General features: G+C 41.1%; 2 protein-coding genes and 1 pseudogene across 2 annotated transcripts in view; 2 read left to right on the top strand and 1 right to left on the bottom strand.

Annotated features, from left to right (window-relative positions):
* Positions 1-7,177, top strand: part of SCG3 (secretogranin III) — a 31,257-nt gene extending 24,080 nt beyond the window's left edge. Inside the window, exons 11-12 of the mRNA XM_063091722.1 lie at positions 4,116-4,196; positions 7,059-7,177. Coding sequence (XP_062947792.1) covers positions 4,116-4,196; positions 7,059-7,177 — 200 coding nt within the window. The remainder of the gene's footprint in view (positions 1-4,115; positions 4,197-7,058) is intronic.
* Positions 7,178-10,420: 3,243 nt separating this feature from the next.
* LYSMD2 (LysM domain containing 2) lies at positions 10,421-21,883 on the bottom strand. The gene is made up of 3 exons (XM_063091907.1): positions 21,578-21,883; positions 11,974-12,305; positions 10,421-10,869 (listed from the first exon to the last, which is right to left on the bottom strand). The coding sequence occupies exons 1-3, from the start codon at positions 21,830-21,832 to the stop codon at positions 10,827-10,829; spliced, it is 630 nt and encodes a 209-aa protein (XP_062947977.1). The 5' UTR covers positions 21,833-21,883; the 3' UTR covers positions 10,421-10,826.
* Positions 21,884-22,239: 356 nt separating this feature from the next.
* Positions 22,240-25,133, top strand: LOC134372604 (small ribosomal subunit protein eS6-like; annotated as a pseudogene).
* Positions 25,134-26,804: the final 1,671 nt, after the last annotated feature.

Below are 26,804 nucleotides of genomic sequence, written 5' to 3'. Positions count from 1 at the left end.
GGGCTGCGTCTTGCCTCTGGCCCTTTTCCCATCTGCTTCAGCATATGTTTTAAGGCTTGTGCCATATTACCTCAGCCATGAGCTATTTTTTTTTCCAAATGAAGCTGAAATAAATTGGAAAAAAAATAGCCCAGCTTTCCAAAGTGGACTCTCATAGGCTCTTAGTGCACACTGTGTAAATAAAAGATTTGCTTTACAGCTCACAAGTAAAGTAAATAGGATCCAGCTGCTTCTTTCCACAAGCAGAGAAACACCTGATGTTATTCTCATTGTTACCAGTGCTCCAGTAAATGTGGGGAGGTCTCAATACTGGTGTCAGTGATTCCCAAGCTCTGCTGCACACTGGAATCACTTCAGGATTGTTAAAAAATATGGATGCTAAGTCTCTACCCCCAGGTATTCTGACTTATTTGGTATGAGGCGCAACCCAGACATTGGAATTTTTAGAAGCTCCCCTATGTGATTTGAATGTCTAGCAAAGTTTGACAACAGCAGGAACAACAGATAATCAATCCCTCTAGCCTAATCGATCCCCCTACCCTTTGAATTTGACCTAGCTCTACTCATTAGAGGCTCCAGATTCATTCTGGTTCAAAACCGGGCTCTGGCCCTTGCTTAGTTGCATCCCCTTGGACTTTTTATTTAAACTCTCTGAGCCTTAGTTTCTTCATGAGTAAAATGGGAACAATAATACTTATTTCATAGGGTTCTGTAAAGATTAAATGACATATGGATATAGTATGTCTAGCACATTGTGTTTAAAATTGTTTCTGATGTGCCTATTATTTAGATTCAGAATCCACTAAATTTCAAGTCTTTCAAATAAAGAATTCATTTTCATTGAGAGAGAGAGAAAAAAAGTCTATGCCACTTACACTTTTAAAAAAATTGTGGTTTCCCTAGTTTGGATTTCATGCTCACCGAGTAATCTAGTTACAGCTGGGGTTGTGCATAGGAAGACTTCATTCATTTACTCATTCAACGAATACTTATTGAGAGCTACTATGCGTCAGTCCTGTTCCAGGCGCAAGGGTGCAGCAGCAAACAGGATACTTCTAAGGGAGAAAGACAATAAACTTAATAAACAAATATGATGTGGTAGAAGGTGATAAATGCTATGGATAAAAATAAAGCATAAAAGGGGGAGGAGGGTGATGAGGTGTTCTATTTTAAACTAGAGAGACTATCCTAATCATACATGTATGACCCATAAGATACTAGTTTCTTAATGGATCATAGCCCCGTTTTCTTGAAGCTCTGGTAAACTCATTCTCTGGTGTGGGTTGATAATGTCAACATAGTGAATAAAATTGCTTTTCAAACATTTCATATGTTTTTAAATTCAACACCATTTTTATAAGTAATCATTTCCTGAGCAGAAAGCAACCTAACAAGATAATGCTGAGATATATTTCAAATGGTCTTATATTGGGTTCGTCCCAAAGCAAACCCTGAGAGGAGGATTTGAGGTGAAGTAGTTTAATGGAAAGACACCCCAGGAAGCACCAGTGTGGGCAGCAGGGTAGGTAGGTACGTAAGACAGGGAAGGGAAAGAAGCCAATATAAGATATATTGATGGGCAGGCTTTAGCTGTGAGCAGCTGGAGTGCAATCCCACTGATGACCTCTGGAAAACCATGTAGAACATGCCTGAGAACAAGAAGCTGAGGTATTGACCTACCAGTTTTATCCATCATCAGGTAAGGGCTGCTCTACTGGCATTTCTGGAAAGAGGGAGGCATGATGGTAAGGAATGTCAGCCACACTATGATAAAAGCCTCGTAATATTTATTTACTCTTCTAACCCTCAGAATTTTTACTGCAGTATTTAAACAGACTAAGCTGTGGTTTTTCCTTTTTTCAAATAAGCTCTCCACATCATGATACAATACCATAGATAAGATTGTGAAAACAATACTTAAAATTATTTAAAGAACAAGACTGTTTTCAGACATACTGAAAAGTTTCAGAAGTTCCAATTACGTAATGTGCTAATGACAGGTCATTACCTGTTCATTAAAGCAAGCCATATGAGAATCACTAATTTGATATAAACCCTTTTTTTTATTATTGTAACAAAATTGATTATACATATCTGTGGGGTACAGAGTTGAACATCAACACCCACGTGCAATATGTGATGCTCACATCAGAATAATTATTATATTCAACAATATACACTATCATTGTTATTCATGACCCTTTACCCATTCCTCCTGATTTAAACTCTTTAAAAAAGATGAAGTTGCATTGTTTAGAAATAGTCTACGCTAAGATTTCTCTCCTTGTTCAAAATGACTTACCTAATGAATTACCCAAAATGAATTAAATCGAAATAGAAAACACTGTTTTTATGTTACCAAATCCAGTCGATCTTTTCAGTAACAGGCAACAGACAATGAAAATCTCTATCTTGATTGTGCTGTAATGTTATAGCATCCACCATGGGGACATTGTTTTTCACATGCTCTGACCGTCTTGAAAACAAGCTAAAGAAATCAAGGCTGTTTCCACACAGGCAGCTGAAGTGAATAGGAGCTAAAAATTATGCATCTCCTCTGTTGTCCATTTACCCCTTTTTGTTTAGAAGCCTCTCTGTGCTTCCTTGGGGACCAGATAACCTGGAGTCCCAGTAGTGAGGCAAGAATGGGTTTCAACCCTGTAACCACCAGCTGCCCTCAAAAAAAGAATGGCTTCAAGATCAGGAAGAAAGATGCTCAGGAAGTCATTTAGGTAAATGTAGTGGTAGAAACTGGAACTTTGGCAAATATTAAGGCAGTGTTATTATACATGGACTATATAGTCGGTTGTACCCAGATTCAAGCCTGGCTTAACTGCTTACTAGCCATGTGATCTTTGCTTCATCTCTTTGTGCCTCGTGTCTTCATCTGTAAAATGGGGATGATAATAGGACTGCCTCAAAAGGTTGTTGCGAAGAGTAAATGAGGTAATGCCTTTTGGAGCACAAAGCAGTCCCTGGCACATGATAAGCACATAGTACAGGTTGCCCAACCAAGAGGTCTGCACAGTAGGCTAGAGGTGACAGAGCTCAAAGAGGGCTCAGAAGGGGATGGTTGCCACCCTGAGCTTTGCAGCCATCGCTTCTGCAGAGGCCCCAGACTTTGAAGACCTCTCTCTTTAGGCCTCACTCCCTCGACCACCTGGTCTCTCGGTGCTGACACTCTGAGCTTTAGGGACTCACCTGGTTAAGGAGATGGTTGATTTTTTTGATAGAGAAGAAGGCTACATTACAGTCCATGTCTGAAGACAAGGTCTTATCTTTCATATAATGCAAGCAGCAGAAACTAAGCAGACCAGAGTCCAAATTTCAGCTCCGTTATTTCTTGTGTGGCCTTAGCCAAGTCACTTAGCCTCTCTGAGCCTTAGATTCCTCATCTCTAAATTGATGATAATACCCACTTACAGGCAACAATGCAGGTAAAGAGCATCAGAGTAGGTGCTTCAGTGATGTCTGGTGTTCTTGAGCCACATTTGAGGCCCATCAGAGAGTGTTTACACCCAGGGGAGTTATATTAGAACCAGCGCTAAGATTCACTCTCCAAACCATGAAGTGAGACCCTGGTCACCTCTTCATCTGAGTTTTTACACTCCTCCTCCCAGAATTGGGCAGAAGACATGTAGTTGCTTAAATCAGAGATTTGGACTTCCAACTAAAGTGATGGAGTCGTTAAGTATCTGCCACTCTGATTCAGTCCTTAACCTGATATGCTCCTCGGTTTAGAAGAACCTTCCCTATCCAGAAACGACCCAATCTAAGAATCGTACGGACTCACCTATCTAGTAAACTGAGACACAACTCTTCTCTGCAAGGACATCTAACTGTATTTCTTTGTATGTGGGGAGAATGCTCCTTGACACTCACCAATTTGGTTCTGTCTCTTGGAATCTTATGCCCACCTGCTCTTCTGATACCCCCTTACACACACACACACACACACACACACACACACATACACACACACACACACACACATTACCTAGTTAGTAAGTGCTCCATAAGTCCAATATTTATGGTTTTGAACATAAGTGTGGTCTTTAAAAAGAGACACAGTGATATTTTATGATTGTTTGATATGGTTCCCTTGCCTTTTCCAGGGAAAACAGAAGCCTATTTGGAAGCCATCAGAAAAAATATTGAGTGGTTGAAGAAACATGGCAAAAAAGGAAATAAAGAAGGTAGGGATTTAGTTTGGTTGTACATTGCAAACTTCACCCATTTTTCAGCAGATCTTGTTATATAAAGATTCCAACCATTACACTGACTGGGCGAAAGCCATCTATCAGAGCCCCAGAAAGATTCTGGTCGCCTCTCAGATGCAGAAGGGAACAGAACCTCCATTTCTCTTATTATTCAAATCAGTCTTTTTAGAGCTACAGTTGGACCTGCTCAGTTATTCCAGTATGCAGCCAAGTTTGAGCACCTCTGGGATAGAACATATGCAATATGTGCTCTTGAGCATATTCTCCTCCAGAGCACTCATATGTGCTCTGCTTGGCTTGGGATCATCTCTCAAAGCCTGGGGGTAGCTAGGTCCTAGAGCCATGCAGTAGCTGTAGCTGTGTGCTTGGCTTGGGATCATCTCTCAAAGCCTGGGGGTAGCTAGGTCCTAGAGCCATGCAGTAGCTGTAGCTGTGTGCACAGGGAGACCTGCTGTTAGTCCTGACCTTCCTTAGTTTCTGCTAATGCCCTCTGTTTGGCAGAGGTCTGGGTGACCTGAGTCCCCTTCCCAAGCCCAGGAAAGGGAGGTCTATGTGATGTGATAATGAGGAAGATGATAAAATCTTATGCAGCCTTTAAAAAAAAAGTGTGCTTTGAAAAAAGTGAATCACAGCACCTATCTCTTTTGAGCCTTACAAGGTTAAAAACTAGCTTGTGTACCCTAACAGCCAGTTAGGGCAGAGCTAGGATTCGACTCCAGGGACCTTTCCTCTGCACTGTGCTGGTTTTTCCATTGTACACAGTAATAGCCATGTCATAAAGATACAATTTTTCCTTTTCAAATGAAAGCAAAATATTTTCCTGTTTGTCCATTCAAATCACCTGGACTTCTTCATATCTGTCCTTGGGAGTCTGCCTTTTTTCCCATTAAAGATGTTGACACTGCAACAGATTCTGAAGAGCCAGTGTTAATGACCCAGTGATGAGCAAGGGGTGCCGCTTTGTGCCCTGTGAGTCATAAAGCAAGTAATCATCTCGTGAGGTGCACAAGTGTGTGTCCAGCTTTATTCTCTATTTCATGCATGAGAGAAAGGGAAAAGTCAAAACCAAAATGAGCTGCTGCTTTGCACCTGTTAAGATGCTTTCTATTCAGTACTTCAAGGCCACAGAATGGTGAAAGCAGTGGCCACAGACACATCTGGGTTCAGAGCCTGACTCTACCACTACCTGAGCAAGCAACTTACCCCCGTCCTGTTTCCTCATGTCTGAACTGGGGATACTAATTGTATTAGTCCATTTTGTGTTGCTGTAACAGAATATCTGAGACTGGGTAATCTATGAAGAACAGAGGTTTATTTGGATCACGATTCTGGGACAGCTGCATCTGGCACAGGCCTCAGGCAGCTTCTACTCATGGCGGAAAGTGGCACGCAGCTGGCAGGTACAAGCAGATCACATGGCGGGAGGAAGCAAGACAGAGGAGGTGCCAGGGTCTTTTAAACAACCAGCTCTCATGGGAACGAATAGAGTGAGAACTCACTCTCCCAGGGAGAGCACTAATCCATTCATGAGAGATCTGCCCCCATGACTCAAACAGCTCCCAACACTGCCACATTGGGGATCAGATTTCCACATGAGTTTTGGGAGGACAGCACATTGGAACTCTATCACTAATGCTTACCTCATGGGGATTTCTGAGGAGCAAATAAGATTATGGCTGTGAAGTGCTCAGTGCTGGGAGCTCTCTTCAAATCCTCATGGCCATGTCCTACCAGGAAGCAAATGCTCTGCTTGCTGGAGAAGAACAGAACTCTCTCTAAGCCTCCACTCATCTGGATATGAAAAACACTTAGTGCCTGTAGAGGCTCCTTCCCACTTTGTTTTCCTTTCATAAAGGGTGTAAAGACACTCAAGTGACCAAGGTTTTGATTATATCCAGGCAACCTAAGGTGGCCATGGAACTCTGTGCTTTTACACCACCACTCTCTTCTTTCTCTCTCTTTTACAAACTGACAGAAGGCAGGATTCGGTTCTGGTCAGTTACAATTATAATCATAAAGATTCAGGGGAAGATGTGGGGTTTTTTAAGCCTTCAGAAAGATGCCACAGGCAGCCTCGTTACTTCGGGATATTTTTGGTGGGTAGTTAGATGATTTATGTAGATTTTGTTTGTTTAAGTAGGACAGAGGAACCATAAAGAGGTTATGGTTTGGCTTTTTGTTCCATGCGTACAACACAAACAGCATAAAATAGTCAAGGTAATTCTTAACTTAGAAAAAAATAGTAGGTTGTCACATCAACAGGGATTTAACCTGGTGTAACAAGTTCAGGAAGTCAGACCTCTGATTCTAATCGTAACTTTTACTACCTGTGTGATCTTGACCAAGGCACTTTAAACTTTAGGATCTTATTACCCCAAGTTCGGTTCCTGGACCAGCAGCATGGACATCTCCTGGGAGCTTGTTTAAAATGCATAACCTGGGTTTCCCCCTCACATACACACACACACCCAGCCCCACCAGACCTACTGAAGATGAATCTGCAATGTCCCAAGAGCCCCAGGTGATTGTCATAAACTAACATTTGCAAAGCCCTGGTCTATGAGCCTGCTCCTTCTTTGTTCATATTGGATGGTATTTCCCACCTGAAGACCTCATAACATTGTGATGAAGAGCAGATGAGATAATATAATATACATAAGTATCATTTAAAACTGCAAAGTACTGCACAAATGCCAAGAATTAAAATGTCCTCCGATGTAAACGACTAGGAATGGTAATCGTGTTATTATACAAAATGCATCTTAGTTAATGGCAATCAGTGTAATGGGATTGGTCTTTTCTGATCTTTGCTTATGATACTCTAATAATATTTTCCAGATTATGACCTTTCAAAGATGAGGGACTTCATCAACCAACAAGCTGATGCTTATGTGAAGAAAGGCATCCTTGATAAAGAAGAAGCCGATGCGATCAAGCGTATCTACAGCAGCCTGTAAAAATGGCAAAAGATACAGGAGCCTTTCAACTGTGTCAGAAAACATAATATAGCTTGAAACATTTCCTACTCTGTAACTAAAGTGTTTTTCACCTGAGGATTATTAGAAAATGCTGAATTTATAGTAGATAACCTTTTAGAAGGGATTAAAACATAGCTTTCTTGCCATAAAAACTATCCAAAAAGTAAAGTTATATGTAAGCTGGGATTTTGTATACAGAATTCTTATTTCCTCACAGACTTACATTTGATAATCCAAGATATGTTATTTTGGAAAAACCTCTAATGGACTGAACTTAAAACTAAACCTTCTTCCCATAGTCCCCCCCACCCCCCAACACACACAAGCACTCCCTGAAGAATTAAGGAGACTCTATTTTCAAGGCATTTGTCGGATACCAAAGCATCTTGTAGAATATGTCCGTTAACAAGATGTCATTTCCATTAGCAGTTCCCTTTTGGGAGCTTAAATAAATTCACATTCCCTCAAAGCCTCATCGCTTAAGGAGAGCCATCTGCTTTCTGGGCTGCTCTTTTTAGCTGGCTCTTTATTAGGCCCAGTGGCACAAAAAGGATCCTGAAAATGGGCATAGGATTAGCTGGATTGATTAACATTTTCCCCCGGTTGGTAACGTTTCCTTTTAGTGAGTTTTCAGACATTGAGTTTGCTTATAAAGAGAGATCTTTTCATATACTCTCCAAGAAGACAAATGAGCTAATAAACACTACATAAAGGAAGGTAAAAATTTATGTCAGATCTCAGTTACCTAAATTAGATTTGACGCAAGCCAAGGTTTCTCAACAGACAGCAAGGGGTACGAATAGAGACAAAAATCATTCTCCTCCCTGTGAACCAAAGCTGGTAGAGAAGCTTCCCTGGAGGAAAAGGTTAATGATGTCCAGGTCACTGCAACTCTTCCTCAGCCACCACCACAAACATGACCCTGGAAACAACCATGCAGAGGCACAAGTTCCTCTGGAAATGCTAATGGTCGATGTTCCCAAACCAAAGAATGCTTTCAAAGTGTATTATTCAGTGTAAATTAATTACATAAATATTTTTCTATATATTTGCTTAAAATTGTAAAAATAACATAGTGTTTTGTGTATTAGCCATCACTACTTCAAATGGCCTTCTGAAACCTACATTGCTCTCTTGCATGCCCCAACCCAGTATTCTTTTGGTGAGGGCTGGAGAATTTACAGGGAAACAGTAAAAGGCTATTTTTCATGGGTAGGAGACCATTGTTATTCCTTCCCATCCTAACCAGTGTTGCAGAAACAAAAACCAAAGCCTGCACATAAAAACTAAACTCAATATGTTCTAGAGAAGAAAGGACCCATTGGCAACAGGGGAGAGGGGACTAAAAACACCTTTGCCCAAAGGGCACTTGCCAAAGCACAGTGACTCAGACTGTTTTCATGAGTCATCCTTGGTAACATGACCAACTCTACTTCAACCATGTCCAGACAGGCTGCTTCTACATCATTTCAAAGCATTTTATCCACTCACTGATCTATAATATATAGAATTATCTGTGCAGTATTTTTTAAAAATAAGAAATTTGTTAAGGGATTTAATTGTAGTTTTCAAAGCACATTGACATTCATTAGTTCCTATCGATAACTAAGACAAAGGGAGATCATTAGTTGTGTTTTATAAATGAGGAAACCGGTTCACAAAGGGAACAGGGGCCTAGCATGTGCTCAAGCTCATGTGGCCAAGAAATGGTAACATTGGACCCCAGGCTTCTTGTCTCAGTCCACTCCTCCACAGTGAGTCTGCACAAGGCAAGGACTAAAGTACTCTAGTCCAGTACCATTCAACTGTGGCTGCAAAGAATTCAAAGTTACAGATAACTTGAAGATGAGAGATGTTTTGGCTAGAAATTGCTGAGAGACCTTAGGCAAAAATAAAATACTCAGAAAAATGTTTTTGAGATTGTGGTCTTAAATTCAAATTTGAGCTTATGTTATGTCTTTTGGATAGTGTCTTTGGATTTATGTCTTTTGAGTTACTCAAATTTCAGATCATTTTATGTTTGGGTTACTCTCAAATTTCAGATTGTGATTACATTTTTTAAAGTTCCTATGTCTCCACAGAGGCTTGCTTGAGCCTTTTCTTACATACATAACTGTTTGCCTTTTAAAATTTTTTTCTTTTAGTTTTCCCCTCTTCCAACTAACTTCTCACAGTTCAGGTAGTAGTAGATACAAGAAAACAGCAAAGGATGATCAAGAGAGCATCCTATTCCAAATATGCTATAACAACATGAAAAAAAAGACACAAGGCATTATGTATGCTAAATTATGAACAAACAAGAAAATCAGTAAGACAAGGACAGACAGCTACTGTTTCCCATTAACGCACCAGCTTCAGGTGCTGGATATACGCAGTTCTAGTTCTGCAAGTTCTGCTGCATTGACACCTAAGGACACTTGCTTCCTGGTCAATGGAAGACCTGGAGAAGCAAGACAGGAAGGAAGAAAATGAGGAAAGAGAAGAGAGAGAAAAGTGGGAGAATGAAAAGAGGAAAACAAAAGTCCATTTTGTTCCACAGCAGACTCCTCTTGGGATGTTGGAGACAGACAGGTAAATAGAAGAAATTTTTGTGGAAGCCTAAAGATTTAACTTGATAGTTGAATAGAAGACAAGAACAAAAAAATATTTAACTGTAAATTACATATAGCTCAAAGTTTATTGCTGTAACTTATACATATAATAATGCTAAGACAAAATAAACTATGTGAATAAAAACCTAACCCCCAATTCAAATGAGTATAGTGATTACACAGCACTCTGTAAGTGACTGAGCAACGAAATAGAAACTTGAATTCAGCAATGTGTCAGATTATGGTAGTGTTTATTTGTTCTCTTGTGGTAGTGTTTATTTGGATCATATCCCATGTTTTCAGTCTATCTGAATCACCTTAGGGCAATGAAAATGCAAAAGTTATTAGTAACTAATTGACTTGCTTTTAGATTATTGAAACTTTTTGTTCAAAATTGCCTTTACAACAAAAAAACATTAAAGTGGGGGAGAAGCTGTCACCATTTCAAAACTAATTTAAAAGTCAATTTTATTCTTCCATTTGTTGAAAAAAATAGACTCAAATATGAAAACATAGTTTATTTTCTCATTCAGACTTTTGTAGTTTATTTTTACAAAATAGCAGACAAAATTTGGTTCTTTATATTAATACAGAATATGTATCACATATCGAAATATATATATAGCACTTAAGTTATAAACACACAATAAATCAGCATCACTTCAACAGCAACCATGTTTTTCACATAATTAGGATTTCATCAGGAGATAAGCATTGTTTTCAACTTGAATATATAGTCTTTGATGCTTTCTGTCAACCAGTATTTACAAAAGCTAGCCTAAAAACTACTACCACCTACAAAAGTGATGAGATCGAGGATATAATTTTGCTATCATGCCATAGCAAAGACTTAATATTATAGAAAGCCAGAGGGAACTAATCGCTTCAGTGCAATTGCAGTAGGTGGAACTACTTAATTATGATTTTAAGATGTATGCTACAGGAATCCAAAAGGGATGCTTTTGAATCTTCAGTTGTTGGATTCTTTATGGTCCAAGCATCTCTTAATCCAGATTAGAGTTATGCCCTCTAATCTCCTAACTGTGATAGAGGGAAGTTGCATAGGGACTTTCTTCATCTCTAAAAAAAAGAAATACAGCATAAATCAGTGTTTAAAAAGTATTCATAAAACTAAAACATATACGTATTATAAAATTTAATATCCACCTGTCAAATAAGGGCAAGACTACATAAACTTAGAATATTGTGCACACCTTGAAAGTTGTATGAAACACAAGTACTTATTAGGGTATTCCATTTTATTGGTGTCTCAATTATTGGAATAAATACTTGTATGTGTATTTATATTTGTTTATATTATATTTAAATATATTAAATTAATATACTAAATTATACTTATATTTATTTACGTTGTCTACATTCCACCTCTGTTTCAAAAGGATTTGAGGTACTTACAACAAAGGGCATACATACAAAGGTACTTCAAAAAGTTCATGGAAAATGGACTGAAAAGATATTACGAATTTTTCCATGACCTTTTTGAAGACACTTTGTATAACAAGATGAATAATATAGAAATAAAAAATAAGGACTAAGGAAAGGAGAAGGGAACCAATATATTAACCATAGAAATATTATAGTAGTTGAACCCGGGCATCAATTTTAGTTACAAGCTTCCCGGTAGCCAGGGCAAAAAACGAAACCCAATAACTTGTGCCTTTTTGAAGTCATAAAGGAAGAAGGAAACCAATTCTATAAGACAGAGAAAGGTTTGCCCTAGTACCAAGTTAAAAAACAAAGAAAAAAAGCTCACATGAGTTCTTACGTAAGAAACACCTGGTAACAAATAATGGACAATGTCTTTGACAAATTTTATAAGCATCAGAATTTTACAAGTATTTTCTAGGGCACTGCTTCCCTTGAAAGTGTCAACGAGATGCTTCTACTTGGCTGCTATAAAGAATTGGTAGCTAGACAGTGATGCTAATAAAGCAAAAGCAAACTTTTTAATAATAAATGACAGACAAAAACACTGCGACAGAAAAAGCTTTGTGCAGCATGCAGTAGCTCTGCTTAGATTTCATATATTAAAAAATGCCTTTCCAGAATTAAAATATAGTTTTTAAAGCAAAAAAAAAAGAAAGGAAAGAAAGATTTGGCCAAGCAAGGACATTGTAAGAGTAATTCATTCAGCCTCTGACACTTATATCAGGGTACTTTTACCTGCTCTCTTCTTTTAGTTTCTTGGCTGCCTGTGTTGATAACTTAATCTGCAAGTCAAGTCTCTGCAAGAAATCTCTGGCTGACACATCTTCAGCCTGCACCGGCTGAACATCAGATTCTTGAGGGCTGGAAGGAGGGAGGTCTTTCCCAACCACCACTGGCTCCTCTTCATGAGAAAAATTGCTATCAACAGTTTCATTTTCTGGAGAATCAATGGAGTTAAGTCCATTAAACAACAAAGGCTTCTCTGATATAACTGGGATGTTCAAAATTTTCCTCAGAAATATACAATCATTGGTAAACAGTTTATTGGCCCTTTTAATCTGCTCCATCTAAAATACAAAAGAAGAAACACAGAATTACTTATAACCAAGTCCAGGAGTAAGGCTTATTATGCAACACAGAACTAAAAATATCCATGAGCAAAAGTGTGCAATGCTTTCTCTAAATCTGAGATTCTTCATTCGGGTTTGGTCACCTCCGGTTTTTAGGAGACGTTGGGAAATTATTTCCCAATTTCAAAAAAAGGAAAATTATTTTCCCCCCACTATAATTTCCCCTATAAGATATCTTCTAACATTAGTGACCTTAAATCTCTGAAGTTAAAAAATATAGAATTTTTAGCACTTATTTAATAAATTCCATTCTTGTTTTAACATTTCTATTATCTGATTTTTTTTAATTACTGTTGCTATTTACTTATGGAGTACTACCTATGTCTCTAGAATTGTGCTTGGTGAATATAACATATACGGGAGGTGGTAGAGACATAAGTACAACCAGAATTTGGACAAATTCTGGTCCAAATTGTAGGTTGGGGCTGCAATCCTTAAGAAAGACCTCACGGAGAAGGTGGTTGTTCTGATTTTGATTTTTTTTTACTTCAGATGGGCCTTAAGAATGAGTAGGCAGACATGGGACAGGTTAAGAAAAGGAGGTGGGGGGCACTTTACATAGTGTCTCATTCTTTTCACCCTATAGAATGTGTACATGAAGATCCACTTTACAAATAAAAGGAACAAAAGCTCATAGAGATTATGTATCATGGAATCATGATACAACTAGCAGATAAAGTAGCTAGAATTTCATACAGGTTTTTATAACCTCAAACTCTCTTATAGCCTAAGGATGCCTCCCCCAAACCACAGACAGGGGGAAAGAAAGTGGGGTGAAAGGGGGAGTAAAATTTACATATGTTTCTTCATTTAACCTTCATAACAGTTCTGTAAACAAGATATCATCATCTCCTTTTTACAAATGAGGAGTCAGAGACTCAAGAGAGTTAAGTGGCATGCCTAAGTCCACAATGCTGGTAAGTGCAGACAGGACTCAAACTATGCTCGCTCTGAGCTTGTTGGAGAAATGCTACTCTTATGTTCATCACGCTGCATTATAATGTGTCTACAGACTTGTCTGCCCTACTAGCCTGGGAACTCACACCAGCCTAGGCACTCTGCATGCACTGTAGCATCTTATTTTCACCACAACTCTTTCTTGGGAGGTATGTAACCCAGACAGTTTGGTGCAATACCTAAACACATAGGCTTCTGACGGATCTGGTTCAAATCTCAGCTCCACTAACACGAACAGTATGAACATAAGCTTGTTACTTGTTTCATTGAGCCTGTTTCCTCATGTGTAAAACTGATATCATCTACCCTTCACAGGGTTGTTGCAAGGATTAAAGGAGAATTTGTATACACACTTAACATGGGTGGTGACAGGGAGGGAGAGAGAGAAAATCTATATAAAAATATTCTACATATATTCTATGAATATTTTATATATATATATATAGAAAGAAGGAAAGACAAAGAGTAGTTTGCAGAGCACCTAGATGGGGATGGTACGTATTACTCTCCATTTTCCAATGAAGAAATCAAGGCACACAAAAGATGACTGATTTGACAAAGTACATTCATCTCTTTAAATGTTTGAGCTGAGATTTCTTACTCTAAAGTTCATACAATGTCTGGATTAAAGTGCATGACTCATGGGACCAAATTATGGGGGACCTTTAATGCCAAATTGATTCTGAGTGAAACAATTATATTTCTACTTCAAAGAGTCTGTAAAAACAGGTCAAATAAATGAACCCTGCTCCTCTTGCTTTCTTATTATAAGCTGAATCCATGTAAACAGTACATTTAAAACTTTCTTTTTTTTCTTTTAAAAGATACCACATTAAAGAACAGAGATAGAAGGGTGGTCTTTTGTTTTCTAGTTTAGGAGAGAAGACAAGGGTGAGAAAGAGAGAACATGAACATGGCAGGTGCATATTAGAGACAAAATTAAAATCTAAACATTCCAAGCATCTCTGGTCCAGTTTAGGTTTAGGTTTAAAGAGTTAAATAACTCAGACACTTTGCCCATAACAGGTTCAGGTATATTCTATACTGCCTTTAGGACCCCTAGTTTTTGCCAGCCAGCATCTATCTCCTCCACCTCTCTTAGTGCACAGCCTTCCAGTGGCACCAAGCCCTCCCTCCCCTGGCTCCAGGGAGAGCATATGACTCACTCTTGCCCTTTGAACAACACAGTGAGTGCCCTGGCTTTCGTGATAGATCACATTCCCATCTCAGAACCATTCAGACATGCAGGGAGACTTATACGGGGTCTGTGAAGGGTAAAATTCTATTTTTTCCTGCTGGAAGGAGATGGGCTGGAGCTGCTGACAGTCATCCCACCACCTGTGGAACCTGATAATGAAGCCACTTTGGAGGAGAGCATTTGGACCTCTGGATCATAGCTGGAGCCAGAATACCCTCAGACCTTTCAGTTCCATGAGCCAATAAACTCCATTTTTGTTTTGTTTGTTTTTTCTTTCTTTTTTGCTTAGGTCAATTTGAGTTAGGTTTTCTGTCCCTGGTAACTAAAAGAGCCCTCGTTGATACAGTGCCTTTTGTAATGCTTATTGGAAGGGGCCTGCACTTGCTAGAAATCTCTGCTTTCTGGAAATAATGATGGAGGAGAGAAACAGACAAGAACATCAGGATCTGAAATGCTGAGCAGCAAGAGTACACTGTGAATTCCTTCAGGACAAGAACTCTTATTTCTATAGCCTCCCTGGCCTGACAAAGATCTTATACGCACTAAGTGCTTAGGATGGGTGGGTTCCCTTAACCTTGCTCACACTCTGCAAATTTCCCTTCATTACACTCTCTTCTGGCCAGGCCCTCTGAGTGTGCTATATGGATCCTGCTGGGACCCTGACTGATACATCTATCATGCAGAGCAAGACAGGCCATTGGAGCCAGGCAAGGAGCACAAGACAAGGTGACTGGATCAGGGGCTGGGTGCAGTCAGGGGGCCCACAGGCACTGAAGGGCAGGGCTCCACCTGGCTCTTGTACATACTGCTGCTCAAGTGATTCACTACAGGATTTAACTAGTTTGCGAGTTTCCTGAAGTCAGGGCTGTGTCATCTTCATTTCAGTATCATCAGTAAGCATTTAAAGGTGTATGGTGACCCTCCCGGTCTAGACTCTAAGATGACACATAGGATGCCAGCATCAAGGACACCAAGTATATCCAGACATAGTTAGCGTAAAGGTGAGAGCCAATCTAAGGACAGGGCAGGTTTGATTCTGAAGGTGAAAAGAGGTCAATGACTTTAACATAAGGCAGTAATTAGAAGCACAGGCTCTGGGGCCACAGTTTGTGGGTTCACATCCCGGCTTTTCCACTTTCAAACCATTCTCTATGTCTATTTTCTTATCTGTAAAGTAAGGATAGTAATAGTTCCTTCCGCAAAAGGATTAAATGAATTAATTCATGTAAAGTATTTAGAATAACACAGGGCACACAAGAAGTACTCAAAAATATTAGCAACTATTATCATTAAATTTGGTTAAAAGTAAGAAAGCAAGAGCTGGATCCTAACATGTATTCAGCAAATGAGAAGGAAGGAGGTTGGAATTTTCTCCCATTATAAAAATGTTTTTCTCCTCCAAAGTAAGAATATACTTATATAAAGAAAATTTCACATAAACAAGCCCAGATGAATAACTTAATATGTTGCCACTGGCCTGAGGTGTGACAAAAGGTTTTGGAAAGTTTTTTCAAAAGGTAATGTGTTTGATCATAACTTCTTTACAAGTAATGGTTTGGTCTAACTGCATAGGCTCCAAACTCTATAAAGTTAAGGTATGAAACCAGTCAAGCAAAGAGCCAGGGGGAAAAAAAAAGGCTTCCAGCCAGAAAGGGCAACAGCAAATGCCCAGAGCAGAAAATATCTGTGTGGATGAAGTATAAGAGTAATAAGCAAACTTCAAGCCAGGCCAGAAAGTGAGTAGAACAAGCACAGGGATCTTTTCAGGGTGATGGAACTGTTCTAAAATAGAATTGTGGTAATAATTGCACAACTCTGTAAATTTACTAAAAGTCATTAACTATACATTTAAGATGCCTGGAGGAAGCAGAGACAAAGAACAAGCTTATGCAAATAATAGGTCCACCTCCGCTGCCTCCCTCTCACTTTCAGTTTCTATACTGTTCTCTGGAGCTTTCTCCAGAGTTTCCAAACAAAAAGTTCACAGTGGCAGCCTGGAGATGGTCGATTTCCTCCAGAGGCTTGATTCCAACTGGGAGGAGCCAGAATCACCAAAAAAGCAATAGCTAAATCTAGAAAACAGGGTTAGGGAAGGAGCCTTAATGTCTCAGTGGAGATAAACACAGCCAGGGAAATTCCAGCCTAAGCAAGTTGATGTCTGAAGTTTGAACTGTGTTTAATAGTTTCCCAACCCATCCCCAATAGTTTCAGTTTCCCAGGCCCTCTTCCTCAAATGCCTCTTACTCTGGTAGAGATGTCCAAACCGAAACCTATACGTAAGAACCCACTGCTGTTACAGGGGAGGAAACAAACAGCAAGCACCAGCCACAGCAGCAGTCTTTTGTAGATCTGAGTACTAACCTCAAACCAAACCTTGCAGTTCAAGTCTTCAGCAGCTGCATCTTCTCACTCAGCCCCCTACCCTGGGCCCTGTCTTCCAGAGCCTACTATTTCATACTAGTCAGGCTTTCTTGTGGAGTAAGTACACAGGTATGAGGAGGACCCACCACACACCAGGCTCCGGGCTAGGCACAGAAGGCACAAAGATGAACCAGAAAGTTCCCTGGCTTTTCAAGTAGCTATGGCTAGTGGAAAGCAGTAGGTGATAAACTCACCACAAATAAAAAGAGAAAATGTATGTATTATCTTACAGCCCCAGCATCTAGCACAAGGCCTCAAACAAACATGGCTCAATAAAAATAGGTTAAATAAATGCCAGTTATTAATAACTAAAAAAGGGATAGTGGGAAAGGGACATAAAGATATTTTCTAAGTCACTGGCAGAACTAGGGTCATCAGGTGTAAAACCCAGCCATGTTCTTGAACTTCCACATTCTTCTTTCCTATAGAGGAGCCTCCTGGATCCCCAGGCCCATCTCTAGGGCAGAGATATTAATAAACTAATAAAGAAAACATTTACAGCATATCAGCAAATCATCCAGAACCCAGCCACTTTTCACCGCCTCCTTCCTTCTCTACTACCTCGGACCAAGCTACTATCCTCTCTTGCCTGCATTATTGCAAAAGCCTCTATCATGTCTGGTCTTCCTGGCTTGGCAGTGGCACCCCTCCAGTATTCTTAAAGCAGTAGCCAGAGTGATCCTTTTAATGCATAAGTCAGATTAGGTTACTCTTCTTCTCAAACCCCTCCAATGCAACTCAACTCACAGAAAAAGTCAAAATCCTTACAATGGGGCTTTTAAGGCCCTAAGTGATCTGGTCCAACTATGCCCTGCTGCATTCTAAGCTCCAGCCACACTATTCCTGGAAGGTGTCAATTATGCTTCCACCTCAGGGCCTTTGTACCACTGGCTGTTCCTTATGCCTGGAATGTTCTTCACCAGATATCTGCACAGCTTCCCTCTTATCTCTTTCTCCGCAAGGCCTTCCCTGGCCACACCATTTTAAATTGCAGCCACCTCCACCAGTCCTCCCTATCTCCCTTCCCTGCTTGATTTTTTAAATTTTGCTTATCAATATCTGACATGTAACATACTTTGTTTACTTACAGTCTCCACTGACTAAAATATACACTCCATGAGGGCATGGATTTTTATTTATTCACTAATGTATTATGTGAAAGGTAGAGCTGGAAAAAAAGAAAAATTGGATGAATGATACATACTGTTGGTAAAACAAGGCAGGGAAGTTGGGGTGGACCGCTGCCAGCCGGTGGTGGGGGTTACAATTTGACACAGAATGGTTAGGAAAGGACTCATGGAGGAGACATCCAAGCAGACTTGAAGGCAGTGGGGAGCAAATCACACAGCCAGGACCCAGTGAAAAATAAAAATGTGGGGCTCTGGTTCACAAATTATTAAAAATTTCAAGACGTGACAGCAGAGCATTAAACCAAGTGCAAGGCCCTTCTAAGCAAGGGGCCTTGTGTGACTGCCAGCCTTGCCTGCAGCTATTAGGGAAAGAATGTTCCAGACAGATGCAACAACAAGTGCAAAGACCCCAAGGAGGGACAGTGCTTTGGGATCAAGCAAAGAGGCCATACTTTTTAAAAATATAGATTCCTGGTTTACACTGTGTAATGATAAAATAAAATAAAATAAAATTAATTAATTAAGAAAAAAAAAAAGATTCCTGGACTCTTTTTCTGGATAGTCCAATTCTACAGGGTGAGGTCAGCTGGGATTCCTTACTTTTAGTCTTCCCCAGGGCATTCCTCTCCTGTCCAGGCAAGTTTGAGGAACACAGATATCTATTCCCACATCTTGAGATGCCCCCTGCCTCCAGCCCTTGGTCGCCACTTTGGATAAATAGCTTCCAACTTATTCCCCTGTTACCCAGGGCTGGCAATCAGTTCTCCATCTTCACTTCTTGTCAGAGTCTCTGTTCTGGGAACCTCCTTATACCTAGAGTACTAATGGCTCTTACCAGTCTCCCCACCAAGGGACTGAAGTCCTGCCTGGACTCCCAGCTGGGTGGTTGAGAAGCTGCCACGGGAAGACAGGCTTCCCTGAGAGTTCCTGCTCCTCTGAGCAGGGCTGTCAAGCTGTGCTCTACTCACGCCAGATGTGGAATGTTAAGGTCAACTGTTTGCCTGGATGACTCTTAACTTCCAGATACATTGCTTTGGGTCTCTAAGCCCCCAATATCCCATCAATGACTCTTTTAAACAACAATTTAAATATCTTGTAGATGATCTTGGCAGTCGATATGAGAAACTTAACTTGCTCAACTTCTTACTGTTCAGTCAGGGGAAGAAAAAAAACTTTTCTACTCTTTTACTTTCTACCTAAAATCTCATTTACAGTGAATAAATCCAATGAATATCTACAGATATTAACTAAAGCAAGAATATTACTTCACTGTTACAGTAAGTATTATCACTTCCACTGGTTCTATATAACCAGTGGAAGAGTCTCTAAAAATTTCATCAACCGTAGTTCAGGGCCCACAGTTATAAGATACATATGTATAAACCAGTGGTTCTTACCAGGAGTGAGTTTGCCTCCAAGAAAGCATTTGGCAGTGTCTGGATGGGGGTGGGGGAGTGCTACTGGCAACTAGTGGGTAGAGGCCAGAGATGCTGCTAAATATCCTACAATGCTCCATACAACTTCTCACAACAAAGAATTATCTGGTCCATAATATCAATGGTACTGAGGTTAAGAAACTATGTAATGTACGATTTATGACTATAGCTTATAGTTCTCAATTCATTATACTTGAGCTTAACATCTTAAAACCAAAGTCTTTACAAAAGTAATGAAAAAATCTAATATACACTTTAATGGAAATAGGTAATAAGGTTATGACTAACAAGATCTCTATTAGATAAAACAGGGATTAGAAAGCATTTAATCAAAGGTGGAGAACTGCAGTGAGTGGATGTTTAGGAACTATAAGCAACTCAAGTGAAACCACAAAGTGCTGTGGGTGACAAAGATTGCCATGAGAAGGGCCAGCCCATGGCTCACTCGGGAGAGTGCAGTGCTGATAACACCAAGGCCACGGGTTCGGATCCTATATAGGGATGGCCGGTTAGCTCACTGGCTGAGTGTGGTGCTGACAACACCAAGTCAAAGGTTAAGATCCCTTTACCAGTTAACTTCAAAAAAAAAAAAAAAAAAAAAAGATTGCCATGGGAAGAGACCATGGGATATAATGGTCTTCTGGATAGCATAGATTCCTAGTGCAATCACCCTAGCCTAGAAGGTAAGATGCATAGAAACCAGACAGAAAAGACCTTCCTTCTACAGTAACAGGGATCCTTGAGAGAGGTCTCAATAAGACAATGATAAAAATAAAGGTGAATATCAGAAGTAATATCTAGAGAAAAGCAAATACTTTATCACTGTGTTCATTCAAGATGGTCTCAGTAAATAATCATATTTGGAAAATCCTTACCTCTCATACATCTTCTCGTCTGCAAAAAGGAGATTCATTACACCCATCTCTTAGCCTTACTGAGAAAGTTACATTAAACAAGATCAAGGTGAAACAGGACAAATGCAATGCCTGGCACACAGCAGGCACTCAGCAGAGGGTGCCTACTGATATTTTCCCAACTCTACTTTCCTCCGGCTCTGACCAATCAGGACTCTTTAATGCACATGGACAATTGTGTCTATGTTCACATATAGAGAACTCCCAGGAGGGCAGAATGGGACTCTCCATGGCATGATAATGTCAGCACATGATTGCACAGCAAGGTCCCTGCTCTCAAGATGTTTAAATGATAGAAGGACCTGACAGGTAAACATATACCCGCTCAAATATACAAAATAGATTACTGAGACTGTCATTAGGTAAAGGGCCACAAAGAGTTTCACTTTAAGAGAACCATATAGATAAGATCATCTTTCTTCCCATTGCTGTCTAAGATGCTTCAGGAAAGAACACTGAAAACTGACACAGAACTCAAATGTAGAAAGGCCACCACATAGCTCAGAGTTAATTATAAGTAATTTAAACAAAACTATTTTTCTCAGGTCTCCATGTTCTTTCTAGACGTGTAATGCAATATACCGAAAATGCACACACTTATAAATTTTTAATAAACACAGCCCGGCAGCTCACCTAGACCACAGTTGTTGGCTGCTGCTTAGCCACAGGTGTCACATTCACGGTTGCCAGTGAGCACAGGGGTGTAATTTCACTTCTAAATAAAGAAGCAGAATCGATAGAACCAGAACCATCCAGTAGGTACAATCGCACCATTCCTGATTCATCATGGAGCTGTTTACTTAGAGAACAAAATCCACCTCAGTTTGTCCTTGAGTAAATATGAGTATATAGTAGTGGGATCCGGATTGCAAATCAGGTGCGTGTGGCTCCCGGTGTTGCCAAAGCCCTGGTCCTCTCTGGCCTTCCTCACGCGACAGATCTGGTGTGAGTCTGGGCTGGGCACCAGGAACTCGTCGCAGCTACCTGGGGAGGGAGCCTTGACCGCCCGCCCCTCTGGCTACCACTGCTGTCGCCGGCCACGCGCGCTGAGCGAGCGCACGCGACCGAGTCGCCCGAGGGACGGATGGCTGCCTCCTCGACACCCCCCGCCCCGGAGCCGCCAGCCTGGGCCGCGGCGGCGCGCCCTGCTCACCGTGACTCCGTACTTGAGCGCGATGCCCTGCAGCGTGTCGCCGGCGCGGACGCGGTGCTCCACATGGCGCTCGATGACGCCGGCGCCCAGCGGCGCCCGCACGCTGGCCGTGCTGCCGTAGGAGCGGGTTTTGGTGCGGGCCAGGCTCAGCGACAGCTCGGCCTCCTCGGACTCGGAGCCGGAGCGCGAGCGCGGCGGCGGCGGCGCGCGGGGGCCGCCTTCCCGCTGGGACAGCGCGGGCGAGGAGTCCGCCATGGGTCCTGCCGAGGCCGCTGGGTCGCGGAGCTCGCCGAGGGGGCGGCGCCTCCTCCTCCGCCGCCGCCGCCTCTTCCTCCTCACCGGGGCTGCGGCTGGCTGTTCCGCGGGGGCGGCGGGCGGGAGGCCGAGGCGGGGAACTGCGGGCCGGGCATGGCGGGCGCCTCCCTCCCCCACGTCCTCCCTTCCCCGGGCGCCCGGGGCGCAGCCACACCTGCGTGGGCAAGAGCGAAACGAGCTCCCGCAGCTGCCCGGCCGGCCGACTGCCGTGGCTCCACCCCGCCCGCCCCTACGGAGAAGGCTCCGCGGGGCGACCAAGCAGGGGCGCGCGAAAGCCCGCGCGCGGCCTTGGGGGCTAAGAGAGGCCCAGCCGTGGGCGCCCCAGGCCCCAGGTGAACCCCTGCGCCATGCCGACAGAGCTGGGTGGAGCCCTGCCCAGGCCACAGCAAACAAAGCTTTGCTCTGCCTCCCTTATTGATTCTCCAGCAGGGGCCAGCTTGCTCAGACCTGCGAGCTCTGCCAATGCCAGGGGTACTTCCCTCCCCCCGCCCGATCGCCCCGATGACCTCAAAGTCCGCGTCACGGAAAAACTTGAGGTCATCAAACACGCACAGCTTCTCCAGGTCCATCTCAACAGCCTGGAGGGTCCAGTGATTCTAAGTAAGGCCTGGTGGATAGCCTCAAACGAACCCTCCACTTGCTTGGGTTTCACGCATCTTTGCACGCCAGTGCCAATTTTAGTCCTGGGCTGCCTGAAAGCCAGAGTGGCTACAGTTCATTCTTCCGGCTCACTACTTGGAATTTACTGTCTGCCTCCATCTTTTTCTCTTATCAGTCTCCTCTTTGACACCCTGAAATCATCTCTCCCAGGTATTATCACTGAATCTACCAAAGACCTCTTATCCGTACTCTTCATCTGAACACCCTCTCTTCCTGAACACCCTCCCAACAGTCTGGCTTCAGACCCTATTGTACAAAGAGTGGGTACACATTTACTAGAATCTAATGTCCTGGTTTCTGTATTTTGGACAGCTCTCCAAGAGGTACCCCATAGGCAGGTCGGGAGACTGGAAATTTGATTCATTGGCTGAAGTTTTGATATGTTGCTGTGCTGGACAGAGGCAAAGGAACTGATATATAAACTCATTAAAATTCCAGCAGAAATTTCTATCAGATTCTTCAAAAGGAATTACAGGGTTATCCTAAAATTCATATGAAAATAAGGAGATACCAAGAGCCAAGGTATTCCTGAAGTAAAAGAATGAGAAAGGGGACCTACACTTATAGCCATCAAGACTTATAATAAAACTTTGAGAACTAAACATGGTATTGATGCTAAGACAGACAAATATAACAAGGGGACAATGAAGTAAGCCCAGAAACAGACCCATACATATTGTAGCACTTAATCTATAACAGATGTAGACTTACATATTCAATAAATGTTGTTGGAACAATTAGTTATCCATGTGAAAAAAGGTGAAGCTGGATCCCTACCTTATACCATACACCAAAATCAATTACAGATTGATTAAAGCTGTAATTGGGACAAGCAAAGTTTAATACTTTTCCAATATCTTTATAACCTTGGGATAGCAGAGGACTTCTTAAACAAGATACCAAAAATACAAACCACCAAAAAAAAGACTAAAAATAAATAAATTCTATATTTCAACATTAAAAACTCCTGTGCATCAAGAAACCTTAAAAATTTAAATAGACAAGACATAAAATGGGAGAAGATATTTGTTATGAATATAACTGACAAAGTACTACTATCCACAATATATTAAAATGTCTACAAATTATTTAAAGACAAATACCCACTAGAAACGTGGTCAAGAGGTTTGCTCAAACTTTCCAGTAAGCAAAGAAATTCAGCTTAAAACCTCCATACAATAGATATGAGATTAACAAAAATTGATTGGCTAATTCTAAGTACTGGTGAGGTTGTTACACTACAGTTCTCGGGCCGAGCCGTGGTGCACTCAGGAGAGTGCGGTGCTGGGAGCGCAGCGACGCTCCCGCCGCGGGTTTGGATCCTATATAGGACTGGCCAGTGCACTCACTGGCTGAGTGCTGGTCACAAAAAAGACAAAAACAAAAACAAAAACAAAAAAAAACTACAGTTCTCAAACAGTGTTGGTAGCAACCACTTTGAAGAATTATATGGCAGTGTCTAGTAAAGTTGAAGAAGTATCTGGAGTTCTGGTTCTGGCAACCGGACACTCGAACATAGACGTTCTCCTACTACAAATATTTACAATTTAGATTAAATTTTTAAAATGAAATTCATAAATTTCAATTAAAGGGGACAGACTTATGTATGGAAACAACGGGGACTCAAAAGAGCCATAAACAACTTGAAGACACATAATGACATAGAAAGCCCAAACAACCATTAAATAAATACAATTAAATAAATAACCATTTAAGAAATTAAATAAGTACTTGAGTTAAAAAATCTTGCTACCGGGGCCTCTTTTTCGAGGCGCCTCGGAGGCGTTCTGCTGCTTAGAGACGAAGCTGAACATCTCCTTCCCAGCCACTGGCTGCCAGGAACTCATTGAAGTGGACGATGAACGCAAACTTCGTCCTTTGTATGAGCAGCGTATGGCCGCGGAGGTTGCTGCTGACGCTCTGGGTGGAGAATGGAAGCGCTGTGTGGTCCGAATCAGTGGTGAGAACGACAAGCAAGGTTTCCCCGTGCAGCAGCGTGTCCTGACCCATGGCCGTGTCCGCCCGCTACTGAGTAAGGGGCATTCCTGTCATAGACCAAGAAGAACTACAGAAAGGAAGCTCAAATCTGTTCGGGGTTGCATTGTGGATGGCAATCTGAGCGTTCTCAACTTGGTTATTGTAAAAAAAAAAAAAAAAAAAAAAAAAGGAGAGAAGGATATTCCTGGACTGACTGATACCACAGGGCTTCATCGCCTGGGGCCGAAAGAGCTAGCAGAATCCACGAACTTTTTAATCTCTCTAAAGAAGATGATGTCCCCCAATATGTTGTAAGAAAGCCCTTAAATAAAGAAGGTAAGAAACCTAGGGCCAAAGCACTCAAGATTCAGCGTCTTGTTACTCCACGTGTCCTGCAACAAAACGCCAGCGTATTGCTCTGAAGAAACAGCGCACTAAGAAAAATAAGGAAGAGGCCGTAGAATATGCTAAACTTTTGGCCAACAGAATGAAGGAGGCCAAGCAAAAACGCCAGGAACAGATGCCAAGAGACGTAGGCTGTCCTCTCTGAGAGCTTCTACTTCTAAGTCTGAGTCCAGTCAAAAATAAGATTTTTAAAGAGTACCAAATAGAGATCAGACCTAAAAAAAAAAAAAATCTTGCTACCAAAAAAAAAAAATCAGTGTCAGAAGATTTTGTTGGAAGATTCTATAAACGTTTCAAGGAACAGAATAGTGCAATCTTATGTAAACTCCTTCAGAGAACAGAAGAAGCAGGAACAATCCCAATTCAGTCCACAGTATAACCATACACCAAATCCCTATATGACATGGTATAACAAAACTAGTTGTGGGAGGCATAAGGAAGAAAAATGACAAACTAATCTCACTCATGAACATCGTTATGGTCTAAATGTTTGTGGACCCCCTCCTCCAAATTCATACATTGAAGTCCTAACCCCCAGGACCATGGTATAAGGAGGTGGGACCTTCTGGGAGATGATTAGGTCATAAAGGTAGTACTCTCATGAATAGCATCAGTACCTTTATAGAATAGGCCCAAGGGAGCTTGTTTGCCCCTTTCTACCATGCCACTGGATCTGCCAGCACCTTCATCTTGAACTTCCCAGACTCCAGAAGTGTGACAAATAAATTTCTGTTATTTATCAACTACCCAGTGTACGGTATTTTGTTAGAGCAGCCCCCATAGACTAAGACAAACATGGATACAAGAATCTTAAAATATTATGAAGCTGGGCCAACTCCGTGGCTCACTTGGGTGAGTGTGGTGCTGGTAGCTCCAAGGCCGCGAGTTCAGATCCTATATAGGGTTGTCTAGTGTGCTCACTGGCTGAGCATGGTGCCGATGACACTGAGCCACCGGTCAAAAAAAAAAAATTATGAAGCCAAATCTAGCAGTGCATTAAAAAGATAATCAATCATAATAAACAAGATGTCTTTATTTCTGAAATTCAAGGGTGCTTTAATATTAAAACATTAATTGATTAAATAGCAATAAATAGAACCAAGAAATTAATAAAGGATGAGCAAGACCTTTATGGAGAAAAAAATTAACTTTACAAAAAGACTTTAAAGAAATCTTCTTTTTTTAAAATTCTTTGTTTGTTTTTTGGCAGCTGGACAGTAGGCAGATCCAAACCCTTGACCTTCTTGTTACAAGGCAGCACTCTGACCAACTGAGCTAACTGACCAGCCTCATTAAAGAAATCTTAAATAAATGAAAAAGCTATGCCATGTTCAAGGATAAGAAGATTCAGTATCATAAAAAGTGTCAATACTCTACAAATTGATCTGTAGATTGTATGCAACAGCAATTAATATCCCAATATGGGTTTTCAAGCAACATGATGAGCTAATTCTAAAACTGATATGGAAGAGCAAAGGCTCACAGACAGCCAAGATACTTCTAAGAATAGGGAAAGGGAAACTGCACCACCAAATATCGAGAATTATTATAAAGCTTTAATAGCTAAGACAGGAAAATACTGATGCTGGGAGACCAGTGCATAGCAGAAGAATAGCAGTCATGAAACAAAATCACAAATGTATCAGAACTTCCTCTATGGCAAAGATGGCATTGCATATCACTAGGAAATGGTCTGTAAAATGCCATAATATCAGGACAATTGGTTATCTGCTTCTCTACTTTCTACCATACACAAAATTTAATTTCAGATGGATTATAGATTTACTTGTGAAAGGCAAAACTTAAAAACCTTTAGAAGAATACATAGAAAAATATCTTTATGATATCACAGTAAGAAAGGATTTCTTCA

This window comes from Cynocephalus volans, chromosome 3, assembly GCF_027409185.1.
Source record: "Cynocephalus volans isolate mCynVol1 chromosome 3, mCynVol1.pri, whole genome shotgun sequence".
Classification (NCBI taxonomy): domain Eukaryota; kingdom Metazoa; phylum Chordata; class Mammalia; order Dermoptera; family Cynocephalidae; genus Cynocephalus; species Cynocephalus volans.
This window is presented reverse-complemented; position numbering and strand designations above follow the sequence as displayed.